This window comes from Carassius carassius, chromosome 16 (genome assembly GCF_963082965.1).
Source record: "Carassius carassius chromosome 16, fCarCar2.1, whole genome shotgun sequence".
Taxonomy (NCBI): Eukaryota; Metazoa; Chordata; class Actinopteri; order Cypriniformes; family Cyprinidae; genus Carassius; species Carassius carassius.
Window position 1 is genome coordinate 27,997,950 of NC_081770.1, and position 27,116 is coordinate 28,025,065.

General features: G+C 34.2%; 1 protein-coding gene across 4 annotated transcripts in view; it reads left to right on the top strand.

Moving 5' to 3' along the window:
• Nucleotides 1-27,116, top strand: part of LOC132160074 (glutamate receptor-interacting protein 2-like) — a 120,693-nt gene that overhangs the window by 65,816 nt on the left and 27,761 nt on the right. For all 4 annotated transcript variants that reach the window (XM_059569772.1, XM_059569771.1, XM_059569773.1 and 1 more), the window contains exons 2-9: nucleotides 13,697-13,777; nucleotides 15,331-15,463; nucleotides 16,304-16,449; nucleotides 18,449-18,535; nucleotides 18,654-18,729; nucleotides 20,324-20,469; nucleotides 21,835-21,982; nucleotides 23,576-23,745. In XM_059569772.1, coding sequence (XP_059425755.1) covers nucleotides 13,697-13,777; nucleotides 15,331-15,463; nucleotides 16,304-16,449; nucleotides 18,449-18,535; nucleotides 18,654-18,729; nucleotides 20,324-20,469; nucleotides 21,835-21,982; nucleotides 23,576-23,745 — 987 coding nt within the window. The remainder of the gene's footprint in view (nucleotides 1-13,696; nucleotides 13,778-15,330; nucleotides 15,464-16,303; nucleotides 16,450-18,448; nucleotides 18,536-18,653; nucleotides 18,730-20,323; nucleotides 20,470-21,834; nucleotides 21,983-23,575; nucleotides 23,746-27,116) is intronic.

Genomic DNA, 27,116 nt, shown 5'->3' on the forward strand with positions numbered 1-27,116 from the left:
ACAGAACCTAAACTCACACCATTAGTTGAAAATAATCAACTTTAGAAACCTTCATCAGTAACAACACTTTTTAAGTTGTGAAAACACAATTAATGTATTTTTTTTACTGTTATTATTTATCAAACATTTTCATTTTGCGAAAAGTGCGTCCAAACTGCAAGCAAGTTTTTCAAACGTATACAGACTGCGTCTCAGTCCACTTGAACAAACGATTACGCCAACAGCCACCTTTCTCTGCCGCCCACACAAGACAACTTCTAATGTGGAGGAGCACAGTGTCCTCCTTCGCTGTCTTTCCTGTGACTAATCTCCCATTTACATCGCTGGCATTTTCAAACCTCTCATTATACTAATTGTGCCTTGTTTTTCCAGATGCTGCTTTGCTTGTTGCGTCGAGTTATTCAGGGGAAAGTGAGTTATGGCCATTGAAGGTGGAATAGGTGTAATTATATGTTTTCGAAGTATATCTCTTTAAATAATAACAGGCGTAATCATTGCGTATTTGTTGCGCTGTGAATTGCTTCGCCACTGTGGCAAGTAATGACAAGTTTGATGTGAAAAGATGAAGCAAGTGTTGAACGTGCCTTGAATTAGAATGCTTTGTCTCACAAGAAACCTCAGGGAGAATGATCTATAATTCGTTGCTCAATTAATAGTCAAAGAAACTCCCGGTGAATAAGAAATGAGCTTTGTGACAAGGAGACAGTGTTCTTGGATTATAAAAGCTCTGTGATTTTCAGGAATTAATACATTTGTTACTAGCAATGAGTCATTGTAATATAATTCTAAGCTACATTAAACCAAGGGATTTCAAACTGGTGTTTGTATATATATATATATATATATATATATACAGTACATGCATAATATTGTCTCAGCAATATATTAATATAATACTAAAATAGAATAAAAGAAAACATAACACTAAATTGGTGTTTCGTTCTGCATTCTAAACAATGGTCGGAAATTATAAGATTAATCACAAATTCTATTAATTTAATCAATATTTTTTATTTATAGTATTTTACAGATTTTAAATGCACGGCTTTGATGCAGAGGTGGGTAGTAACGAGTTACATTTACTTCGTTACATTTACTTGAGTAATTTTTTGGGGTAACTAATACTTTTCGGAGTATATTTAAAGATGGGTACTTTATACTCTTACTTGAGTAAATTTTGGGGGAAAAATCTGTACTTTTACTTCGTTACTGTGGGCGACGCTCCTCTCGTTACTTTATCTTAATGCAATAAATGTTATAAATGCTTCAGTTTATTCCAAACGCGCCGTCTACTTTTCTCTGGGCAATGAGCGATGCCCAGTCGCGAATGATTCATTCTTTTGAGTCAATTCTGTTCAAAGGCTTGATCAAACCAATTGGCAAATGAGTGAATTGGTTCATGAATCAGTTTGAATCGTTCAGTTCCCTGCCGCACGCGCTGAGCGTTTGAAGTGGTTCACTCGGAGTTGTAAGGTTTAAGAACAGAAAGAGCGTTGAAAACGTGGCTGGAACTGCACTGAATTGAAAGCAATCTGCAAAGGTTATTATTTGCTAGCGATGGAGATCCTTATTAGATGAACACCGCGTGTGCTGTCTACTGTTTAACAGGTAATAATTTGGGCTACATTCGATTACAGTACACGATACCACTGTGACATTAGTTTGTTGTACGTGTGGCTTATAACAGAGGGGAGTCAAGTTGAATGCCGCTTCCAAAAGACAAAAAATAGCAGATTAAGATTTTATTAATTTTAATACAATCACACCGGTGCGAGTACGTTTAGCAAGTCACATCATCAGCTGCTAAATTCAGATCTGTGATTGCTTGCTGGCGCTGAGCCAGAGATAGATGTGTTTTTACAGCACTGCGCATTATAACCAATAACACATGATTATTTTGAGCTTATTAAAGCATTGGCCAATCAGAGGTGTTCAGATGAGTCATCGCTGAAATGCCGGTGCTTCCTTCACTCGCTCACTGACTGAATACCTCTTTCTGGCGAATTCTCTCGTCAGAAACAACAAAGTGCAGATGTGTGTACGAATCTTTAATTAAGATATTGATTTCACAGTGTTAACAGTTTCAGTGATTTTAATGGGAGTTTCTGAGAGTGATTGAAATCTAGACTGTCAGTGAAAATGATCTTTAATAATGTAAATATTATTTGCTCTCTTTCTGAACAATGAAAGATTAGTAGCAATATTTATATCACATTAACTTTCAATGTTAAATTTACATTTAATATAAAGTCAGTTGTATTAAAAATATGTTATGGCATGACACCTATATCTGTTACTTAAGTAAACAGACAAGGTTTTATAATAAATTACATAAATTGGAGTAAAGGCTGATGAGATATATACATTTATACACGCACACATACATTACATACATTTTATCTATATATCTAAATAAAAATAGGCTCAGTATATATGACCCAAAGTAACTAGTAACTAACTACTTGAGTAGATTTTTTATCCGATACTCTTTTACTCTTACTCAAGTAACTATTCAAGACTAGTACTTTTACTTTTACTTGAGTAAATATTTCTAGAAGTACTTTTACTTTTACTTGAGTACAGTTTTTGGGTACTCTACCCACCTCTGCTTTGATGCAATTCAACCACAATCAATTTATCTTAGTCATTTTATTTCCATTGTTATTTTACTTATTTTACGTTTACACATACTAAAAATGGGTAAATAAATATAGTTTATTAATATAATGCTAAAATATATTATAATATATTTGCATTTTATTTGGATTTTTATGTCGCCATGATTGTAATAATTGAGTTAGGTCAAAAGTAATCCAAATGTAGTGCGATAATATTACCTATATTGTGTAATGGAATGGATTACTTTACAAACTACAATTTTTGTCACGTAATTTGGAGTTAGTAACAGACTACAATTTTCAAGTAAACCCAGCTCTGTGTATGTATATATGTACAACTGATCTATACAAGCACTATCCAGCTTAGTCTTTTCAATTCTACAAAATATAAAATAGGAGAACTGGACAGATGTTGTTAACACCACAGGGGTTTGCTTGTACCTCTCTGGCCATCCACTATGTCCTGATGACAGGTTGTTAGTCTGTCCGTTCAAATTCGCTGTGAATTATGGTCATGTCCCGAGGGTGGGAATGCATTACATCTCCCGTGGTGAGCGGGAGACAGCCAGAAGGAAGGTTCAGGGGTTAACATTCTGAAATTTGTTCCCTGTTAAACCTCCTACACCCCTGTTGTCAGACAAATAGCACAAGCTGTCTGACATCACATTATACCAGTCTATGAAGGGTAAAACACACGCATCTACCTTTTTGCCAGGGCAATTTAGCCTGTTCTCTTGGAGATTTACAACAGCATTACATCCTGTCACATCAAATACGTCCTACCAGGTCTTGAAGTATGGGAGAAAACATCCTGAAATTTTACATTTTGTTAGTTTTGAAGATACAGTAGCAACTTTTCCATTTGATCTCCAGAATAAAAAAAGATAGTAAGTAGAAAGTAATACCATAAATTCTGTTTTTGTAGTTTCTAGCTTGTTTTGCCCATTATCAAAGAATCTGTGATTTAATTCATACAAAATATGAAGCTGTAACAAGTTACTATACTAGACTTTTATAGCAATTAATACCAGTAGGCTTTTGATGTTAATATGTTGCTGAGCTAATCACTCTAATAAGCACTATTATAAGCACACATATTGGGCTGATTCAACTAGCATGATGCTAAGGTACCAGTGTGATACTCTGTAGTCCTAACATGTCCCTTATGAAAATGAACCATGGTTGTATTATAGTAAAAAGTTTAGTAAACATGGTTTAGTGTAGCATAAAACCATGGTTAATTTGTGGTTCCCATGGTTTAACTATATTAAACTTAAACTAAATCGACTCCAAAAGACACTCTCTGACAATAAACCAAAAAACATATAGCACACATGAATAGGACATGTGATGTTAGCATATTGCTAAGCTAATAGTGTAGTATTCTTAGTATGTAGTGCACAAATTTTGGATAACTATTGAGGCACAGCCTACATTCATCGTCAACTTGAAATTGATTCTAGTATGGTTTGATTTTAGCATGTTACTGTGTTATCAATGTGATACTGTAAACATCATAGCACACATAAATATTGGTAAATGATTCCAGTGGAGTTTAAAGTTGGCATGCTGCTAAGCTAATGATGCATTACTTAGCCTAATATGTAGCACACACAAATTTATCGTGAAGCACACAATAAATGCAGCTCTTTACTGTTCCAGTATTGTTTTATGTTAGCATGTTGCTAAACACATGACCCAGTGCTCTAATTTACAACAAAAAATATTGCACACAAAAGTGTAGGGTAAATTGATTCAGATGGGGTTTGATGTTACCTTGTTGCTAAGAAAACAGATAAACTAATTTCAGGTAAATATTGAGACATTCTAAAAGAGTTCCTATCACTCAACTCTTAATTGTTTACAACTTGGTTTGGCGTTAGAATGTTGCTAACAACATAGAACACAGTAGCATATACAGGTGCTGGTCATATAATTAGAATATCATCAAAAAGTTGATTATTTCACTAATTCCATTCAAAAAGTGATACTTTTGGGTGCCTCAAAGTGAACATTTGGGATTTTCCTTAGTTGTCAGTTATAATCATCAAAATTAAAAGAAGAAAAACATTTGAAATATATCAGTCAGTGTGTAATGAATGAATATAAGTCACAAGTTTACATTTTTGAACGGAATTAGTGAAATAAACTTTTTGATGATATTTTAATTATATGACCAGCACCTTTAAATTCATAAATTATAGAAATATCAGGTAAAATGGTCTATATGCTGTATTTTTCAGTATTGTGATGTTACCTGTAAATATTGCAAAGCGCTATTGCATTCTTCTTCTACCATGTGGAGGTTCTACTCACCTCCACATGGTTTTAAAGGACATTAATTTTAGTGGCCAAGACATAAGTGTGGTAAAACCTCACTGCTGTGAAGTCCCTGAGAGCGTCTCTGAACGAGAGCCTGGATGATTATGGTGTTTAGTTGTGACAGTGATTTAAAAGTATTTTCTGGTTTAAACAACTTAGTGCTGCTATTTCATAGTCATTTCATGTTTGTTGTGTTGTTTTTTCCTTTTCTTTTTTTAATTATATTGTTGGAATTTGAGTGTTGTCGGCTATAATGTGAACTTTATGCTTATGTCTTGTGTAGATATGGTGCTCTGTGGGTTGTTTATGGTTGCCAAGCAATCTTGAAAACCATGCCACATTTATATCTTTTTTTTGTTTGTTTGTTTATTTATTTCAGTGAACTGTGTCAAACAACCGATTCACCAGTTCGCTTATATGATCATGGAATGATATCCAACCAATAATGATGCGAAACTTGGATGTTTTACCTGTCTGAAATCTATAAAGTAAATGAACTAATCTTAATCAACTTACCTTTTTAAATAAACCATGAGAAACCATAAGAACTTTAATTTCACCCCTTCAGTCAAGTGCTTGTTTCACACATGCACATATAAGTCAGAACTGTTTCCTCAGGTCAGTGACTGTTGGAGGAACGGAAGCACTGAATGAGTCAGCAAAAACCAGCATCATAGGATAATATAAACCATATTGGCTCATTTCAAGTCACAGTGACTGTCAGACGTATGAAAGTGACTTTTGATTGAGTTGTAGATCTGAGCTACACAAGCTGCAAACTCTTTCAGACACAGTGGTTCATCCAGTTCGCTAAAAAGAACCAGTTCAAAAGAATGTTCTTTTATGAAGTGGACATCACTTCGAACCATTTGCCTGAGGCTCGAATTATAGGTAATAATATTGTAAATAATGTGCAGTTTCTTGCACAGACTGATCGTTTCGCTTCATAAGACCTCAGTATGTCATCAAGAGCCATGGGTATTGATTTTGTGTTATTTGTGTTGCTTTTTTTATGTTAAATGTGACAACAGTTACTGACTTGTATTTTATAAATTACTACAGACCTCGGTTTCAGCTAAAAACTACTTTATTGTTGTACTGAAGAAAGAAAAAGTCACCTATTGGATGCCCTGAGAGTAAGAAAATTTTATTTTCATTTTTGGGTAAAGGATGGATATGTTCTAATGTAAAAAGAAAAAAGTGCTCAAGTTACCTTGAAGAAAAATAAATCCTAGACCTTTTATGCAAAAATGTTTAGAAATGTCCCCATCTGTATGTTTTGCGCCATATACTTTCTTCGCATCATTGATCTGCCAAGGACATGACGTCATGTGATCGACTGTACCCTCTACGAGAGAAGCCTTTGTATGTACATGTATTTGTGGATGTCCATTGAGTTTGCAAGATTAGCTACTATTGTGTGTGAGTGTGTGTGTGTGTGTGTGTGTGTGTGTGTTTGCTTATTGTCGCTGTTTCTTGGGAAGTTTAAGTGTGTGAAGTCTGTGTGTTTGCAATCAGTGCATTTAGCACGTATCACCCAAGTTGCAGGTTCCTTTACTTGTAAAGCTTTTGGCTGTTTGGGGCTGATAATGGGGAGTAATTAATGGAGGACATGTGGAGTTTAAACAAAGAGAGACTCGAGCTCTCTCAGATTATAGCTACCGTATCTTCAACTTAATTAGAGCCATTCATTTGAGCAGTTTGCCTTAAAAAAAAAAGGTTCTAAATGGTGTTTGTGCTAAATAGCCTGCATTTACAATAGTCTTTGAATAGAACAGTTTCTAGTGTATCATGATCTACATATTGTTATAGTAATGTAGTATTGTGTTCTATAATGTGCATTTGTTAGTATTGCTTGTTGAGTGACTATTAGTATTATTAGTATTATTATTTTCTGCAACTCAAATTTATTTACTTATTTTTTTCATTTTATCACTTCAAACTGTAAAATTGTATTTATTTATTTCCTATTTTATCTCTGTCAATTGTAATATATATATATATATATATTTATTTATTTAAAGCTTCAGTTTCATTCCAGGTCCTTGAGGTGAAGCTAAGATTAATCTTTATTTTATTTACCTATTTTTGTGCAGTGGCACTTCGGTGCATGACAAAAACAGATGGTTCTGTGCTTTGCGAGTTAGGTACCCGTCACAGCTAAATCGCTTCCTTTGATAGGTGACTCGTGAAGGTTTCCAAAACCCTCGAGCAAGCGGATTAGACGAATGCTGCTCATCACAGTGAATGCCGATATGCTGGAGTTTTCTGCCGGCTGGGAGGGAGTTTCGTTGGTTTGGTCTTGTGCTAGAGCTGGAGGCTAATCCCACCGTTGAGCCCTGTCAGTAATAGCTTTCAAAAATACAACAATAAACACTTTAGATTGCTCCCTGCAGACTGTCCTCGCATTCTCACGAAGGCATGCTCATTTTTTAGCACTGGTCTGGTCTGGTGGCAAAGGGTATTTTATTCTGTTTTTACTTGTTTTGGTCACCCGTCACATCAGGGAATTTACTATTGCAGGAGCTTGAATGTAAAATTGCATTGTCCTAATGATGTTGTGTTTTGAAACGTGCAGTTTAACGAACAAACAGTCAAAACAGAACAGACTTTAGTTTGAATTATGTTATTTAGTGGTTTTTGCTAAGGCTTATGGATTTGAACAAGCATCTTAAATTTAGGCACAGAAACTATTTCTATTTCATGGACCATTAATTAAGCATAAAAGCAGTGTAGTGCTGTGCTAATCATGCTAAAATCTAATCGGAAACCAATAAAAGCAATATAATAATGTGTTAATCATTTCTAGAACTCCTTTTAGAGACATAAAAACAGTATAGTAATGTGCAAATCATGCTACTTTAAAATCCCTCAAAAAACCATAAAACCAGTATATGTGCTAATCATGATAAAAATTCATCAGAAACCCAGAAAAGCAATGTGCTAATCATGCTTATAGCCATTGGTAATCCATAAAATCATTATAGTAGTGTGTAATCATGCTAAAAATGTCTCAGAACGAAGCCCATAAAAACAGTAATTTGCTAGTTAAGCTAACCAAATAAACGCACAAAGGTGGTATAGTAATATGCTAATCATGTTAGAAACTCCTTGATAAACCTGTTAACGCAATATTATAATGTGTTAATCATGCTAAAACTCCTCAGAAGCACATACATATAAACAGTTACGTGATAATTATGCTAAAAATATTACATTAATCATTGCTAAAATGCCTCAGAAATCCATAAAATCTGTACTAATGTGCCAATCATGCTAAAAGTTTAATCAGAAACCAATAAAAATCATATAGTAATGTGCTAATCATGCTAAAATTTCATCAGAAAACCATAAAAGCAGTAATGTGCTAATCATGCAAAAAATCTCATCAGAAATCCATAAAAGCCGTATAGTATTTTGCTAATTATGCGAAAATCTTCTTATAAGCCCATAAAGCAGTATAGTATTGTGCTAATCATGCAAAAATGTTAATAAGAAACCCATAAAAGCCATATAGTATTGTGCTAATTATGCCAAAATCTGGCCAGAAACCCATAAAAGCAGTGTAGTTATGTGCTAATCATGCTGAAAACAACTAGGAAACAAAAGGTTTTAAGTAATGTACAAATCATAAAACGCAGTGCAGAACCATAAAATCAGTAATTAAGGCCTATGCTAAAAATCATTATTATCAATGTCTCAGAAAACCCATAATGTGCCAATTCTGCTAAAAACTCCTCAGGAACCTATAAAAGCAGTATAATATTGTGCTAATCATGTAAAAAAAAAAAAAAACACCAGAACATCTTAACAATATCACTACATGCTAAATCAGTATTCAGTACCTAAGAACATTATTTTCATAATATATGGTTGTTTCAGCTGTAGTTAGAAAGTCGCAGAAATAGAAACATTTTCTTAAATGGAGTCACCTGTCGCTCATAATGCTGAAAAAAGCTGGTGCGTTGGTCTTAGCTGGTTTAAGCTGGAAGTAGCTGGCTAGGCTGGTCAAGATGGTGGCGTCGCATCTGACTAGGACCTGGTGTAAAAAATTATATGTTAACTACTCATGCCAAAACCCTCCAGAAAATAAAAATATTTGAATACACTAAACATGCTGAAGCTCCTCAGAACGGCCTAACAAAGGTTAAACAACATGCTAAAACTTATCACACAGACAACCATATAGCATTGTGCTAATCATGCCACAGAGCACTCAACCCTGAGAGCACGCCTTTAATGTGCATGTTTACATCTGGAAGATGATTTTTTTTATTTAAGTGATTGCTTATCTGCAATGCGTCTGTAAAGGTTTCCTGTCAGACATTAAATAGATGTTTAGAACATGTCTTAATGTATGTAAAACCACACTTTAGCTTGTGTCGGAGACATTTTGCTCTACACGCATTCCTAAATTCTTTAGAAAAAGTCAACATCTATATTTTAATATGGTAACAAGCTGATATTGTATTGACAGGAAGTTGCAGGCTTTCATATTAGCTTGCACTATGTACATTATTATGGGCAAGCTCGTATCTGCTATCAAGTAATAAGAAAATATTCTTGTAACTGCTGCTGGAAGACTCTTATCTCCTTACCGCCTAACACAGCACAACCTCTTCCTCGCTGCTAGATCCTTCATTCACTGCAGGTTCCCTTCATCATAATGCAATATGAATTATAATATTCAATAAATTGTACAATCCATACCACTCAATACCCGGTTAAAAAAGTATCTAATATAAACATGTGATTTCTTTTCCAGATGTTTACCTTCACAAACATAACAGACTGTTTTTGTAACTTGTGCGTGTTTTTAACATAAACTTGTGTGTAAAAGAGTACCGTATATTCCGGACTATAAGTCACACTTTTTTTCATAGTTTGGCTGGTCCTGCGACTTATAGTCAGGGGTGGCTTATTTATCAAAATTAATTTGACATGAACCGAGAGAAATGAACCAAGAGAAAACATTACCGTCTCCAGCCGGCAGAGTGCACTCTATGCTGCTCAGTTCTCCTGTAGTCTATACTGAAAACATAGAGCACCCTCTTGCGGCTGTAGACGGTAATGTTTTCTCTTGGTTCTAAATAAATGCGACTTATACTCAGGTGCGACTTATAGTCCGAAAAATACGGTACTTATTACTCGCGTGCAACGTGCAGCCACTTTCCATATGCATGCGAAAGATGTTTGAGCTCAGAAAACTATCAAAAGTTTAAACTTATATGGCTTTAAAACACACGATTTCAACGCGATAGACATGGTTATCAAAACCAAACAGATGTTTAGTTACGAGCTGTAATGGTGTATAGCTTATTTGCATTTAAAGAGACAGGCACCGAAAACATCCAGTTTCTACTTCCATCAAAATAGGCATTTTCAAAATGAAATAATAAATGTTTGTCAAGATTACTTCAGGTTTGGACCAAGATAGTATCGTTAAAGGCGCAATATGTAATTTTTCTGCTTTAAAAATAGCAGATATCACTATATCTATGTTATATGTATTTTTTAGTTGTGTACTTACATTATCCCGACAGTTTCCACGAACTTTCAAATCCGGAGAAAATTATAGTTTAATTAGAAGACACGGCACGTTTCTTTATTTCCGTTTTTCGCCCGTCTATGACGTCATATAAACTTTGACCCCTCTAGTTTATCTAACTTCCTGCGGAACCGCCAAATACAAAGGTGAACAGAAGCAAAGACGAGACGAAGAAGAAAAAGTAGTAGCTAGCCTTGATCGAGACTGTTATATTTTATATTTATATTGTTTATATTAGTATTTATACCTCAATCAATAACTTAGTTATGGATCATGATTATGCTTTGCCTGCACGTTCTGTGAAGCGCAAACGTACGGGTGAAATAAATGACCTGAGAAGGTTTTGGGACAAGAGAAGCAACAAGACACGGGTAAATATTGGAGTTGCATTTCCAAGATAGAGAGAGCTTCGTGACAAGCTGAAACTACAGAGAGATGTTTGCATTCTAATAAACAGGTATGCATCCATTCAGCTAACTATATCTATCCGTATATTTTGTGAAACGATGATGTCTTGTGTAAAACGCAGATGGACTAGCTCTCATGTAGAGTATAATTTAAATCTACATGTGTTCTATATCTAGCTGGATAAAGTAGCTTCAAATGCAGTTCTCTATCTTGTTCGATATCATAGTATAAACGTAATTATAATTATTAACGAAAGGCAACCGTGTTTTTTTAACATATATTACTACTAGCTAGATGGAATATTGATTTGATAGGGGTCTGATAATTCATATATCTCTCCATTCGAAAATACGTGATTGTCAAAATACTAAGGCCGGTGACACACTGGCTGCGTGGCGTCTCTGCTGCGAAGCGTGGCGGCTGCCTCGCGTTTTCTGTGTCTTTCTGTGTGTCTTTAAACACCAGAACCGTGCCTGACGCGGCGCGGCGCGCTGCTGCTGCTGTAGGTGACACAGAGGGAGACCGCTGATAGACCAGGCTCTTGTCTTCATGACAACAATATCTATACTCCATGTTGAACATAAATATAAAGCCTACTGATAAAGGACACCGTCAACAGTATTGACGGCAAAATAGACTATGACTTTCAAACATCAAAATGTCATGAATTAATTTGTATTTGTGTACAAAATTACATATAAACATATTTTCCTATTATATTTTGCCTGGAAACGCTTCCAACATGCTTGCGTGTCGCGTGAAAAATAGGCGTCGTTTCTATTTCTAGCATGCACGCATTTTCCGCGCGGCTCGAGCCGGGCCTGAGACACGCGTCTCACGCAGGCAGTCTGCAAGCTCTAACCTATTAACATGGGAGCCAAATTAAAAACTGACACGCCACGCGGCTGAGACGCTTGCGCCACGCATCCAGTGTGTCGCCGGCCTCAGTTAAAATGAGTGAGGAATGTGGGGAGCGACAGAGCGCGTGTTCCAATGAACAACAACTCCCATGAGCCTACGCTCTTACTCGACGTTATCAAAGTACGTCTTATGTTATTATTTTGATTGAGTGACCCCTGGTGGCCAAAAATCCCATACTGTATGTTTAAAAAAAATGTGTAATCGCCAACATCCCACACGTGTGGGGGAGGGGCAGTCAAAAATAGTGGTTAAAAACCTTTTTATAAATTCAGATGTTCATTCTTTGTAATGTGTGAAATGCATTGATATTAAAAGTTAATTAATTGTACTTTGATTTTCGCATCGCTGTTCCCTGCACACTGTAAAGAACTCTATATTACTAAACTGTTATGCCTCCCACTGATATATAAAACAGAAAAGTAAAGTTATACTGCTTTGGATTGACATATGATGGAGAGTAAAGGTTTATTTTTAGATGAAAAATTCCTTAAAGATTTTTCTTTGATTTAAAGGAAACGCAAGCGAAAGTTTATGAGCTTATTAGTATCATAACAATGGCAGCAACAGGTGTTACCTTCTTTTGGCTGAATACATTAATATTGTTTGTCCTGCTGGCGTGAAAAGATGAAGTGAATTGTGCCAAGCGTAAGAAAGCTCCAGAGACGCTTAGTGCTGATGAGCCCAGTGCACAAGGGGAAAATCCTAATTTATGTAGAAACTTTGAAGAAATTAGACTATGCTGCTCATGAATATTTTATCCGCTCCAAATGAAGCATGTGCACTCAGGCATCCGGCTTGACAGAAAACAATCCGAAAGACGTTTGTCACACAAACGTTTTCTATAAAGAAGGATGGTGTTTCTGTGATTATTACTGTCAATAGATGACAGATCCTCATTAGCATGTCTCTCTGGATGCTAATACTCAATGCACTGTAAGAGACAGTTCATCTGTCCATGAATACAGAGGTGTAACACAATCTATTTAATAGGAATAAATGTGTTTTTGCTATATTTTTGTTATTTAATACTACATAAGGAAAGAAAGAAAGATATAATATAATACAATATATATAAGCACAATGTGCTATTATATATCATGATTATCTATCTATCTATCTATCTATCTATCTATCTATCTATCTATCTATCTATCTATCTATCTATCTAATTACAATGTATTGTCCTGTAATGCTATATACTGTATATTTTTATTATTAAATTGTATGTAAGTTTAATAGTTTATTTAAAGTTTATGGCATTTTAATAATAATAATAATAATAATAATAATAATAATAATGAAATATATCATCACATTCTTATTCATTTATATTGTATTACATTAGTATTTCACAGTAACAGTATTTTTTTGTTATTATTATTATTATTATTATAATTATTATTATTTTGTGTGTTTTGGTACAATTTGTATTTAAATTCGCAAATATTAAAGCCAGTTTAAAAATACTAACATGATATACACTTTTTACATTTTTAAATGACATTTTAAGGTCAATGCAATTATATATTTGTTTGTTACTATGTTTATTGATGTGTTTTTCTATAAATGTAGTAAAAAATTAGGGTGTAGATGTGTATAATATAAATTTTCACAATGCAAAAATAATGTTTCCAAAAATAAGTATCCTTCAAGAAAAAGAAAAAAAAAAATTTGTGTGTTTTTTTGTTTCTTTTTTTATTCGTGTTGTGTGTGTGTGTCCAGGCACACTCTAGACCGGTTTTGTGGGATTCACTCACCAGTAGTTTTAGTTTTATATGAAAGTACATAATTTGACTACAGCTGAGGTCATTGTTCACAGTTGTGTTTAGGGTGGACTGCTTTCTCTAAGGTCTTTTTCGTTGTTTCTGTTGTCCTGCAGATGATGGGCCGTACTCTAAGGGGAACAAGGACTCGACGGGGCCAGACAACTCGCTCACATCCAGAAGACAAAGCATCCCAGGTACGCTGTCTCTCTTTCTATGCCGTCTGTCTGTGCCCACACAAATCCTCCCAGCTCCGCTCCTTCGGCGCCTTTTGATCTGGTGGCTCATGTCTGTCTTTCCCCATTGGGGATGTTTGAGCTCTTCTTGCCACATTGGTTGGGATGGCTGTTTGAGATGGAGAACGCTGGGGGTTTGGGGGGTGTTGTAACAACTTTATCCAGATGTTTCCTGCGGTTCTCGAGAAGTGTCTGTCTGAGTCATTCTGCTTGCTGGAAGCGCTTGCTGATCCAAGACCTCTTTCTTCTTTAAAACTAATTGGATTAGGCGAGTCAACTCAAAGTGTGACTTTGGAAAAGTTTCAAAATGACATCTTAAAGCAGAACAGACATTTCCAAAGGTTGTTTTACGTTTGACTTGTGTTTCAGTTTCATTTTTTTTTTCTTTTTTTTTTCTTTTCTTTACGATACCTACTGCAGGTTATTTGATATATGAATCTTCTTAATACAAAACTAATGCTATGTGTATATTTTTTACTCCATATTATGTGTTTTGATGTGTGTATGTTTAGATTTATATGTAATACATTTCATATAACTTATTCAAAAGTTTGGAAAAAGTAATCTCTTATGCTCATCAAAGCTGCATTAATTTCCTCCAAACTACAGTAAAAAACAAACAAACAAAAAACATTGATATTGTGAAATATTATTAAAATGAAAATGAATAGAAACTTTAAAATAACTGCATTTATTAGAAATATTAATATTTTGAAACATTATGTAATATGATTTTTTGATCAATTTAATGTATCCTTGCTGAAAAAAAGTATTAATTTTCTTTAAAAATAGCGTTAAATTAGCCAGAATATTTATATTAAAAAAACATACAAGATTTTCTGATATAGATTTTTAATATAATATAATATAATATAATATAATATAATATAATGTAATATAATATAAGTCTTTCATAGAAAATGTTAGTAAAATTTTATTGGCAGATTAAGGCATTTTCAGAATTGATTTTATGGGACATATTATAGTAGTTTGAAAAGACAGAGCTGATTGTGTGCGTTCGGTCCATTACATTTTTACTTGTGGAAAACATTCGAGTTCCAAGCTGTTCACATTTAAACCCACACAGACATTGGCATGATTAGATTAGACTCTGTGAGAGATTTCGTGACCCAGCTGGATTCCAGAAGAAAGTGTAGCATCACAATTTCTGCTGCACTACTGGTGTGTTGATAGATGTTTTCTTTCATGTGCCTCTTGGTTTGGATTTTATGTTTAAGAATTCATAAAATCACAGCACGAATGGAAGATTAGATGTGGTGTAGCATTTAAAAACAATCTTCCTCTTTCGTAATCTAGAGGACTTTGTAAAATTTCTCATCTTTAGTTAGATGGGGCTAAGTGCAACTCATTTGCATATCCAATATAATATCTGAGACCATCTGAGTGATGGAGGGTGAGGGTCATAAAAATGTGCTGCTGACTTCTGTCTCTTGTGTGTGTGTGTGTGTGTGTGTGTGTGTGTGTGTATTTGTCTGTTGTGTTATGGCCTGAAGAACTGCGTGGGGTTACACTGGTTGAGCTGATTAAGAAGGAGGGAAGTACTTTAGGTCTCACCATCTCGGGCGGAACAGACAAGGACGGCAAACCACGCGTCTCCAATCTGCGGCCGGGTGGACTGGCGGCTAGGTGAGGACTTTAGCGGAAGTCATCAGTGCAATCTCACAAATTCATAACTCATTATCTGTATCAGCCAATCAGAGAATGACAAAGCGGTCACCTGACATCTCAGAAAAACACCAAGCCAAACAAAATAGATTAGGTTGATTTGTACCTACAATTTAAATGTGCTAATCTTTGCTAATGTTGCAACATGTAGCAGTGTTGCATTTTTAGCGTGAATTACATCAGATACTTCTGCAACAAATTCTGTTGCAATATGAGATTCTGGAATGCAACAGTGCATAAAGCACTGTTCGTAGGTACCGTAAGATGAGAGCCTTAGAAATCTGATAAATTGTCGTTACATTTATTTTTCCTCATACTTTTGATTAAACTCATTTCTGTGATGTTAAAGTTTCCCATCTTCAGTTGTTTCTTCTTTCCTTGTGGTATGAGGATGTTATAGAGCGCATCTGGGCTGATTACATATTTTTGTCAGGCATCATTGTGCTAGCTCATGTACGCCCAGAGGACAAAAGGGAATGAATAGCATTCATTTGTCTAATTAGCATCTAAATGAGCATATTTATACTCCCTGTGGGGTGTTCAACAACAGATAAGGAGTTCTCACTTTGCATTTACTTTCCATTCAAAATATTATTTCTTTTCTATGTTTTTGACCATTGATGGAAATCTTCTCTGGACCTTCATACAGTATGTTATCTTGATAATTTCTCTACATTAAACATGGGAAAAGCCAATTTTTACATTGTTCAACAAACAATAGTGTGCCAGACATTAGCTAAACTGTTTAATTACTGTAATTTCAGAAATTACATGATTGAGTTACATTTCAATGTGTCTCAGGAGCGATCAGCTCAATGTGGGCGACTACATCAAGTCAGTCAATGGGATCAACCTGACCAAGCTGCGCCACGACGAGATCATCAGTCTGCTAAAAAACATAGGCGAGCGCGTCGTGCTAGAAGTGGAGTATGAACTGCCTTCACCTGGTAGGAAGTTGAGTATTCTGACTTTTGCCTGTCTTGTGGCATGTTCCTCTCAATGTAACCCAATCTCAGAACTCATGAGTAAATATCATAGTCAAAATGTCAAAATGTCTTTGTACTGTATATAAAATTATACACCGTAATGGAGAATGCATGAATACATGTTGAGAGCTGCTGTGTATCATTTTTGGATGTTAAAATACTTTCTCCGATTTCAACAGAGACATCTATACGTAAGCCAGTCGGTTATTTTGCAAAGTTATTAAAGTATTACTCTTGGTCTGAGTGGCGGACATAGCATTAACATTAGCTTTACCAATTTACCAACATGTGATCCTCTTGCAATAGTTTTAATGAATACAATACCATGATATCAGCGAAGGACTGATATTTTGCCAGCAATGTATTTCACGTTCTCATAAGCAATTTGCTGCTTAACTACTATGGTGTGTGTTTCCTAAAAGTATTGTTAGCTAACTGGTCACAATTCTAATTGAACTCTATTGGTAATGATGGAAGTAACTAGCTAGGCACATTTATTTTCCAAAACCATAATCTTTGTGGCTTCTAACCACAGTTTGAGAATTGTAGTTCAATCCAAACAACGTTGCGAATGTTAAATTCGGGAAACAGTGAATTGTTGAACTATGTAGGTAACAACTACATTTGTGGCCATAGTTGGCTAATAATAACAAGAATCTATGCTTCTAAACAAAGGTCAAGAGCTAGCCATACAAGTTTTCAAAGTTCATGTCAATGTTGCATCTATGATATTGAAAAATAGAAATTTGTAAAACAATTTTGGTAATGACTGAATTTGCGACCATAGTTAGCTAATACTAACTAGAAACTCTGCTTATAACCACAGGTCGAGACGTACAGTAGTTCCAACTTCAAAGATTTGCAGTGCTGTTTGTGAATATTCTTTGGAGCTATGATTTCAGGAAACAGCGAATTATAGAGCTATGTTGGTTGGTAATGACCAAATGTGCAGTCGTTGTTAGCCAATACCAACAAGGCCCTGTGCTTCCAATAACTGAACCACAGCTGTAGTTCCAGCCACACAAATTTATGATTCTGTTTACGAATGTACGTTGAAACTATGGTTTCTGAAACGGCAAATAATAGAAATATGTTGGAAACTACTGAATTTGTGATTGTATACTAATAGAGCTGTAGCTCCAACAACACAGCTTTGCATAGTTCGTTGGAACTATGCTTTTTGTAACACAGAATAATTTAGTATGGTATTAATGATGGAAGTTGTGACCATAGTTAGCTAATACTAACAAGAAAATATACTTTTAACCAGAGCTCAAGAGCTGTAGTTCCAACCACACAGCTTTGGGATGCTGTTTGCGAATGTTTGTTGGAACTGTGATTTTGGGAAATAGCAAATCATGGACCTATATGGATAACAACCAAACTTTTGAACATAGTTGGCTAACAGTGCTTTTGGGAAACTCACCCCTGGCTGAATTATTGGCAGATGTTTGGTCAGTTGGAGATTGTTGTCAGTTTATTGGTGGGTAATCATCAAAGCTTGTATGAAATCGTCCAAAATTGTAAACCTTGTAAACAAATAATAACCATTTTTTTGTTTAGTTTTTCAATAGATGTGACAAAATGCGTTGAACCTGTTCCAAACATTTCTAGATATCACATTGCCATTGACCAAAAAATAAAATAATAATAATAAACATTGACCTCTATAAAATTGACATCCACACTCTCTGATTATAATGCATTGTGGTGATTGTTTCTCATTGGCTCAGTTTGGCATGCGTTGTGATATATTGCAATCGTTAGCCAGGCTATCTTGTGCATGGCAGATAAATTGTCTGGTTTATAAGCTCAGTGTTTCTGGCTGACCTACTGCTGAATGTCAGTTTGCATCTGGGTTTATTTATATGATTGTCCACCAGAACTGGCCGTTCGCCCAGTAAAAGGTGCTGATTTAGAGATGCTATTGCCTCTCTCCTGTCTCTGTTGTCCCTCTTAGCACCAGACAGTACCTCAGGTGTTATTTCCAAGACAATCGAGATCTGTTTGCAGAAAGAGGGCAACAGTTTCGGCTTTGTTATGCGAGGTGAGTTTGGGTTTGTTGCCACTCATTTTATTTCATTAATTTTTGCAATATTCCTAAAATCAAATGGTTGCAGATTTAACCACTGACTACAGAATTTTATATATGTGTTAAAATACAGGTGGATCCCATGAGGACTGGCACAAATCTCGTCCTTTGGTGGTCACACAAGTCCGACCTGGTGGTCCTGCTGACAGGTAATGCATAACTCAAAATGATGCACTTTAAGTTTCTGCAAACAAACTAAGTGAGTAGTATTCGGCAGGTCATGTGATTTAAGGAACACAGTTCTTGTTGCAGTCATCTTCCATGTTTGGATCATCAAGAACACACTATTTGCATTTTATCCAAATCCAGAAAGTAGGTCAGAGATTTCCCTCTCAGCTTAGATTGCTAGCTATTATACTTAGTTTTAGGATTCTCCATGCCTCGCTTACCAACCAATATTCTCTACTTATAATGGCATCACACAACCTGCCAAAAGAGAAAAAAATAAATAAACGTGTGTCTGGAGAGAGAACATTTTTGAATAAAACCCCTTTGATTTTAGAGACAAAGGCTGCCTTGATTGATTGGTGGAAATTGTATACATTGTCTTTTCTGAAGGCCCCCAGACATTGCATGAAGAAAATATAGCACTCTCAAACAGTTCCTCTTACCTGTAACATTAATCATTAGTGTGGAATATCAAGAGTATTTTAAAGAAGCTGACTACCTAACCAGAATATATTAAGGCATCGACCATGTTTGCCTTAAAAAATACCAAAAATTCATCCAGTATGAAGGATGAAGTGAGATTTTTGTTTAATATAGTGGACTAAATGCACAAAAAATATTTTTAAAGCTTGAAGACATTAATTTTCATTTAAGTTAAAAAGCTTTAACTTTTGTGTTAAAGTGTATTGCTCATTGTTTGTTCATGTTTGTTAAAGGATTGTCTAATGCTAACAAACGAGATCTTATTGTGAAATGTTACTGTAATGGCAGTGTAAATTCCATTGAAAATATGACACTTGGTATGTGAACATACACAAAAAAAAAAAAATCCTGAGGCCATGATTCGACACGCACAAACACACAGATACAGAATTATACATACTCAAATTAATTGGTATGGCTATAACCATATAGCCAAAATAAGTCAGAAGACTGAAATAAGAGGTTAAAATCAGATCAGACCCAGAAGTGTTAAACTCTGATAAAGCATTCGTTCATTTTTGTTAGATTTTTATAAAATTGTAATGTTTCGTGTAACAAAGTGCTTTCTGTGTTCAGGTTTGAATGTAGTAATAATGTAGTAATAAACTACACTTCAAATTAACATTTTAAACTGAAATTGTACTATTTTCAATGGGAAAAAGTTATCATAATTATTGCATAAATATTAATTAGTACCATTAAATTCTCTCAAAATACAAAAGAAAAAAATATTATTGAAAAAAAATATATTAGATTGATTTTGCAGAAGAAAATAAAAGTTACATTTCAGGTGTCTGGTCACTTTTGACCACGAAGAACATGAGTGTGACTCTCAAATGATGAGCACACGATTAAATTTTTTTAATGTAAAGACATTTTAATAATTTAGAATGTAATTTATTCCTGTGATGGAAAAGCTATTAAAGAAACATTTCTTATTATCACAGTAGAAAACTGCTGTTCTATTTAATCATTTTGAGGAAACTAAAATACTTTTTAGGAGTCAATGGTCAATTTAATGAAACATTTCTGAATAAAAGTATTCATTTAATAAATCTTACTGACTCCAAACTATTGTGTGATCTTGTGCAGGGAAGGGACCCTAAAAGCAGGTGATCGGATCTTAAGTGTGGATGGTGTGGTTTTACACAGTGCCACTCTGAGCGATGCTCTTACAGTACTGACTCAGTCTGGCCAGGAGGCCCTGTTCCAGATCGAATACGATGTCTCCATCATGGGTGAGTTACTTCAGATGCACCGGTTTCATATGTTGACAGAAAGAAAATCCCACATCTCCATTCGATTAAAATTCAATTTGTTTTGTATGTTGCACTTTGAAAGGAAATGATGAATTAACCCTCATAATGCCTCTTAAATCTGTATTCCCTTTTTAACTTTCTAGGTCTTTTGGTATCTGAAGAATCTTTATTTTATAAAACAGTCCTTAATGTATTTATATTTTTTTTAACAAGACTTCAAATTAATGAGTGAAAGTGAAAAAAAAATCTGTTTTTACTGTTACCGTCCTATTACTTCATTAATCCTTTTTTATTAAATACAAAATGAGAAATTATTTAACTACACATGAACCACACACACAAAATATGCTTGATACTGATCTTTTCAGTGTTGATGAGAAATTTTATTTTAATATATCATTTTAGGTATTTTATATATTTGCTCTGAGAATTACCCAAATTCATTATATTGGAAATAATCAAATTAAATTCCTTTGAATTTATAACTATAATTGAATGAAAACAGTCCATAAATCATAAACCAAAGATTAAATATTTTTTAAAGCCCATACATTTTACTCTGAAAAGTTTTCAGACAAAATAAATTTAGCTAAATAAAAAAGGTGATGCAGTTTTCATGTTGCAATAGTTCATAAATAAGCCTTTATATTCATGTTTATCAGCAAGGTTAAATATATTTTATAACGATTTTTGACATTAAGTAACTCCATAGATAATTTTACAAAAAGTATTTTTGACACTAATGGTATTCCATACATACATGCGTAATACCCAAGGAAAATATTTTAAAAAGTCTGAAAATAAATAACAAAATAAAATAATGAACTGTATTTGACGGGTCTTATTTACAAAGTTTTGGTTTCGTTATTGAAAAAAAAAAATTCGGTATAATTGTTAATGTATCTTTTCTGTGTCCAAATGGAGCTGAATGTATAATATGGGGTAATCAAATGACTTAAGCATTTATAGAGTGCTTTTCCATTTGTAGAAATTCTCCAGAAACACAGTGCTTCTCTCCAGAGATATCTGCTCTGTTTAACCATCTTCACTGTTTCATCTGGATGAACAGCAGGTTGTTGACCTTCAAGAGCGGAGAAACAACTCTCATGCATTTACCAATGCTGTTAAGCGTATTCATACTAGCCACGATTAGCATAACACCCACTGTTGTTCTCTTTATAGAGTAATAAGCTCGTATCTTAAAAAATAGACATTTGAAATAAACTTTTGATGCTCAAAACTTCCAATAAGACGCTTTATTGAATGAAAGCTGCAGAAAGGATCCATTTAGAAATCACAGTGTAACAATGCTATGCCTTGTCTGTCCTTATCACCTGGCATCAGACTCGGTGACAAACGCTTCAGGTCCTCTGCTGGTGGAGATTGCCAAGGCTCCTGGAGCCAGTCTGGGAATCACTCTGACCACTGCCATGCACAGAAACAAACAGGCCATCGTCATCGACAAGATCAAGCCCGCCAGTGTAGTGGACAGGTACACACTCAATAAACCTCTGTCTTTAACACAACCATGAAAAACAACACAAATCATCGAGCAGTTTCATAGGATTCGTTTTGTCACTGATGCCGTTTTGTAAAAGGACTTAGTCATCTACAGTAATGGAAATGCATGTTAAACTTTTTATAGTGTACAAAAATATTTTACTTAATTTAGTTTCTTAATTTTTTTGTAAATCAAAACTTATGTAAATGGTAAACCATTTTCACAAAAAAAAAAAAAAGTGTGTGTGTGTGTGTTTGTGTTTGTGATTTAAACTATTCGTACATGAATAAATGTATTTCTTTTCACACAAATTGTTTGTAAAACCATTACCAAAACGTATATAAATTGTTCGCAGAGCTACTATTATGTCAATTATTTTAAATCATCCAAAACAAATTGTTTTTAATTAATTATTATTATTGTTATTATTTATATTTTATTTGCATGTGAATTTATCTTTATCTATTTTTTTTATGTAAATCATTTGTTACACAATTCTTCTGCAAATTATATTCTTTTTTTCTTAAATTATCTCTGGACATTTTTACAGAAATGTTTGCAAATTTTCCTAGCAAGTTATAAAAATATTAATTAAAATTTTTTTTATAGATTTTATATTTGTCTAAAGAAAAACTCTACAACTGATTTGATTTTTTTTTAATAGAAATGCATCGCAAACAAACTATTTTTAAATAAATGTATTTCTTTTATGTATAGTTAATTGTTTGTAAAAGCATTCTTGCACAAATTATTTGTAGTTACTTTTTTACCTTAATCGTTCACAAAACCATTTTTTTAAGAAATAGGTTTTCCTATTACACAAACTGTTTGAAAAAAAAAACATTTCTACCCAAACAACTTTATTTTACTTTTTTTACATATTGTAAATTTGTTTGTAAAATCCTTATTTTGGAAATGATGCTCTTTTAAAAAAAATAATTCACAAAACCATGTGAAGGATGTTCATTGTTTTACAAAGTCCGTCTTCCGATTCTTACGTAACAATTTTACGACCAGTTTCCACAGAGATTCTTCTTTGTAAACTTCATAGTCATTAACTGCACACAGTCACATTTACCTTACATTTACACTGACCAACTGTTGAATACAGTTGAACTTAAATCCGTCAGAAATATATCATTTTAAATTAAATTAAATTAAAATTAAATTTATGCATTTAGCAGACGCTTTTATCCAAAGCGACTTACAGTGCATTCAGGCTAACAATTTTTACCTATGATGTGTTCCCGGGAAATCAAACCCCCAACCAATGCTCTACCACTTGAGCTACATGAACACATAATAAATGTAATAAAATGTATGAAATAATTTTAATAAATGTCATTTTAATCTGTTGTAGTTAAGATGCATGTTTTTTTTTTTGTGAATATGAATCTTATTTATTCTTAACACCTCATGAAACAGCATTCGCCATACAACTTTATTTTTCCATATATTTAACACATTTCTGAGGGAAATAAAGCATTCAGATTGATTATTCAGGTAATTTGGGAGAGTTTTGAAGTTGTTTTGGACGCATCCCACATTTATGACAGTTCTAGCAGTTATCTATTTGTGTCTCAGGTCCGGAGCGTTACACGTGGGTGATCACATCCTGTCTATAGACGGCACCAGCACAGAGCACTGCTCCGTCCTGGAGGCCACGCAGCTACTGGCCAGCACTACTGATCAGACCAAACTAGAGATCCTCCCCGCACACCAAACACGCCTGCCCGGGAAACCCCAGGACACTGGTGAGAGACGGGAACAAGTGGAGACTGCTGCGCTTTTCCAGACATGGATTAGGTTTAATCTGGGACGTCAGATGTGTTGAATCTGATCTTGGAACGGACCTAAGCTGTGTCTGGAAAGCTGTCTGTGAATTATTATTTTATTATTATTATTTATTTTTTTATATAAGGGTGATACAGAGTCATAAAAGTGTTTTGGTCTCATAGTGTACTAAAGCATAATTTGCCATAATATTTGAGTAAAAAATATATATTATACATATTAAATGCTATTTAATTAAATGTTATAAAAATATATAGTTTATATATAAAAGAAAAACACTGTGTTAACCAGTGTTAGTTTCACTGTATTGTTGTATTTCGTCATAATTTTGGTCAACAACATTTTGTTCACCAATGAAAACGAGACGATCACGAACTAAAACTCGTTCCGAATGACAAAAACTATATGAAATTTTTGTTGTTGAATAAAATGAGATGAAAATGTTAGGGAGGGACGATTTGGGAAGAGATGAATTCAGAACGAACATCAGTTGTGTAGTCAGGAGGTTAGATGCGTACATATGAACTGGCGAGACATAAGCTAACATACACTTGCTGCACGTCGCATAAAACTCTCAAAAATGTCAATATGTTGGAGGAAGAGAAGAGCAGACATATAGACAAATTTGACAATGCAGGAGAACTCTTTCATGTCATATGAACAGAAAAATACACACAAAATTATGTTGAATTAAACACAGTCGATTACGTCTTAAGTGAATGTAAACAGCAGGGACAATGTGTATCAGTACACTGCACACCTAGGGGTGTAGAAATTGATTGTTTCTTCGATGCATCACGATGCAGACGAGGACGATTCAATATCGGTTCAGTAACAGGCCGTAATTATAACGTAGTGATGAAACACTTGTAAAGCACTGAGGATTTCCTCTGACTTTTTCGGGAAAACATTCAAAGCTTTGAGTGTCTCAAACAGGGCCATCTGGTGGTTAATAAAAAATAAATCAGCCAAAAGCCTGTGAAAGACATTCCGTAGATGAGGCATCTACCACATATTCCACAGATCGTTTCAAGTTACATGCACAAATAAAAGCCTAACAGTGTGTGTGTTTGTTTGTTGAATTTCTGTCTCTAATAAATTCATTCACCCATTAAACTGTGTAATTTAATACCATTACGAATATCATTATGATGTAATAGAAGGATAATGTTCACATATGAATTGCATGATAAATATTGCATTTTTCTGAATTAATTTTTATTCTTCATATCTCTGGCTGCTTGTATTTATTGACAAAATTGTATTAATGTGTAGTAAAATTGAAAATTGAGGATGCAGTGCATCGTCAATGCATCGTGATGCATCGTGATATCGAATTGAACCAAATCAATGACATGATAATCGTAACCGAACCGAACCGTGAGACCGATGAAGGTTCACACCCCTATTGCTACCATTGCATCCGTGTATTCGGTTTTAAAGAAATAGCAGCCTAATTTAGTTGCTGTTGTCCAAGACATTGATGTTAATCAAGAAACAAAAGAAAGACAGAAAATCACTCACTGCTCATGGACTGAATCACTTTAGTAGTCCTAAAGATTAATATAAATGTATTTATAGAAATAAATGTCTGCTTGGAAGAACGAAGAATACGGTAAACAAGTTGTTATAAAGAATGCATGATTAGTCTATTATATAACCACTGGTATTTCATTGAAAAGAGACCATGTTTTTGTTCTTTAAAATAAATAAATAAACTTAAATTGGTGTCTATCATGATAAGCATTAATATTAAACCTACTGTATATAATGAGCTTGAAAATTTTAGACAAATGCTTACTAAATGCATTTCACTGTAACTAAACCATATTTCTAATATAATATATAGCATATATTAATATAATTAACAATTCATGATATTTAAAAAAAATAATGATTAAGATTGTTATACGTTTTCAGGGTGTAAAAAACTGTTTACTTATTGGTTACATGACAGTAATTTAAGTGTAAATTAATAGAAAAATATAATAGAAAATATCACATTATGTTATAAGATAATGATTAAGATCACATGTATTCATGGTTTATATAAATTTAATCCCCTTTTAACTTGATGGTTACACCATATGATATGAGTCATTTCAATTTATCGTTGAAAATTTGTTGATCTTGGTACATGCACTTTAATTTTTTTTATTTAAATAAATCTTTTATGAATCTAAAAAAAAAACTGTATTATTTTACTGTAAATACGTAAGTAAATAGCACTAGTTTTTTCAAATTATTAAATTGTTAATATAGTCTCCTTACTTTGAGCAAGCTGTGGCAAGCTTTATGCCTGTGCTTGAGCGTTTATAGGCTATGTAGGCAATTAAAGGCTCATTATATTTATTTAAATGGTTTATTAATAAACGTGCAGTTAGTTGACTAATGCTTAAAATGAACGAGTGCAGTCCTAATAATAATCAGTGAGTTTACTTTTAAAACAAGAGCATCTCTTTATCAAGATGGTTGTTATTGATAATTATTTGCACTTGTATTAAGCATAATCTCGCTAAATTTTAAAACATTTTTCAGAATACAAGTCTTAATGAGTGCCATTTTTCTTTATTTAATCTTGATTGAATAATGTTTAAATGCTTGTACTGTAAAACAAGACAAGAGCACTGAAGAAGAAAATCACTTTTTTTGCAGTGTTGTCATTGAGCAAATCAGTTCATTATGGTTGTGGAGTACCATGCAAATCCAAAGAAGGTCATAATGATCTCTGTCTAATTATAGCGACATAAACTTCACATGTATCCTCTTCGGATGCACAAATGAGGACGATGGCGAGACTGCTCTGTCATCTCATCTGCTGTCATCTCATTTAATTAGCTTCTCGTTCTGCTTGATGCCGCCCCAGGAGCTTTAGACCGCAGGACAGATTTAATCACGGAGACCCGCTCACCCTAGAAAACCAACAGACAGCGGCTTGATATCAAACCGAGACGCGGTGGACGCAGACCCAGATTGGTTATTTTCAGCCCCGTTTATATGCAAATGCAGGAGATGAACAGATGTCCGACCGCGCAGTGCGCATTGCACTAAAAGCCTAAATTAGTAGCCTGCATGAGCTCTCGGACTGTTTGCAGCGAGGATCTAATCAATAGCTTATTATCATCGAGCGTATAAACATTTTCTATAATTGCAGGACTTTATGGATGCACCCAATGATTGGGCGAGTCCAATTATAGAAGATGCTGAAACTTTAAATGGTTGTTTTTAACTTGACTTTGAAGTTGTTACATGTGAGTGTACACATCTAAATTTAGGCCATTTATGATGTAGATGAGTTTCAGAGAAATGTAGCATTATATCATTTGCTCAC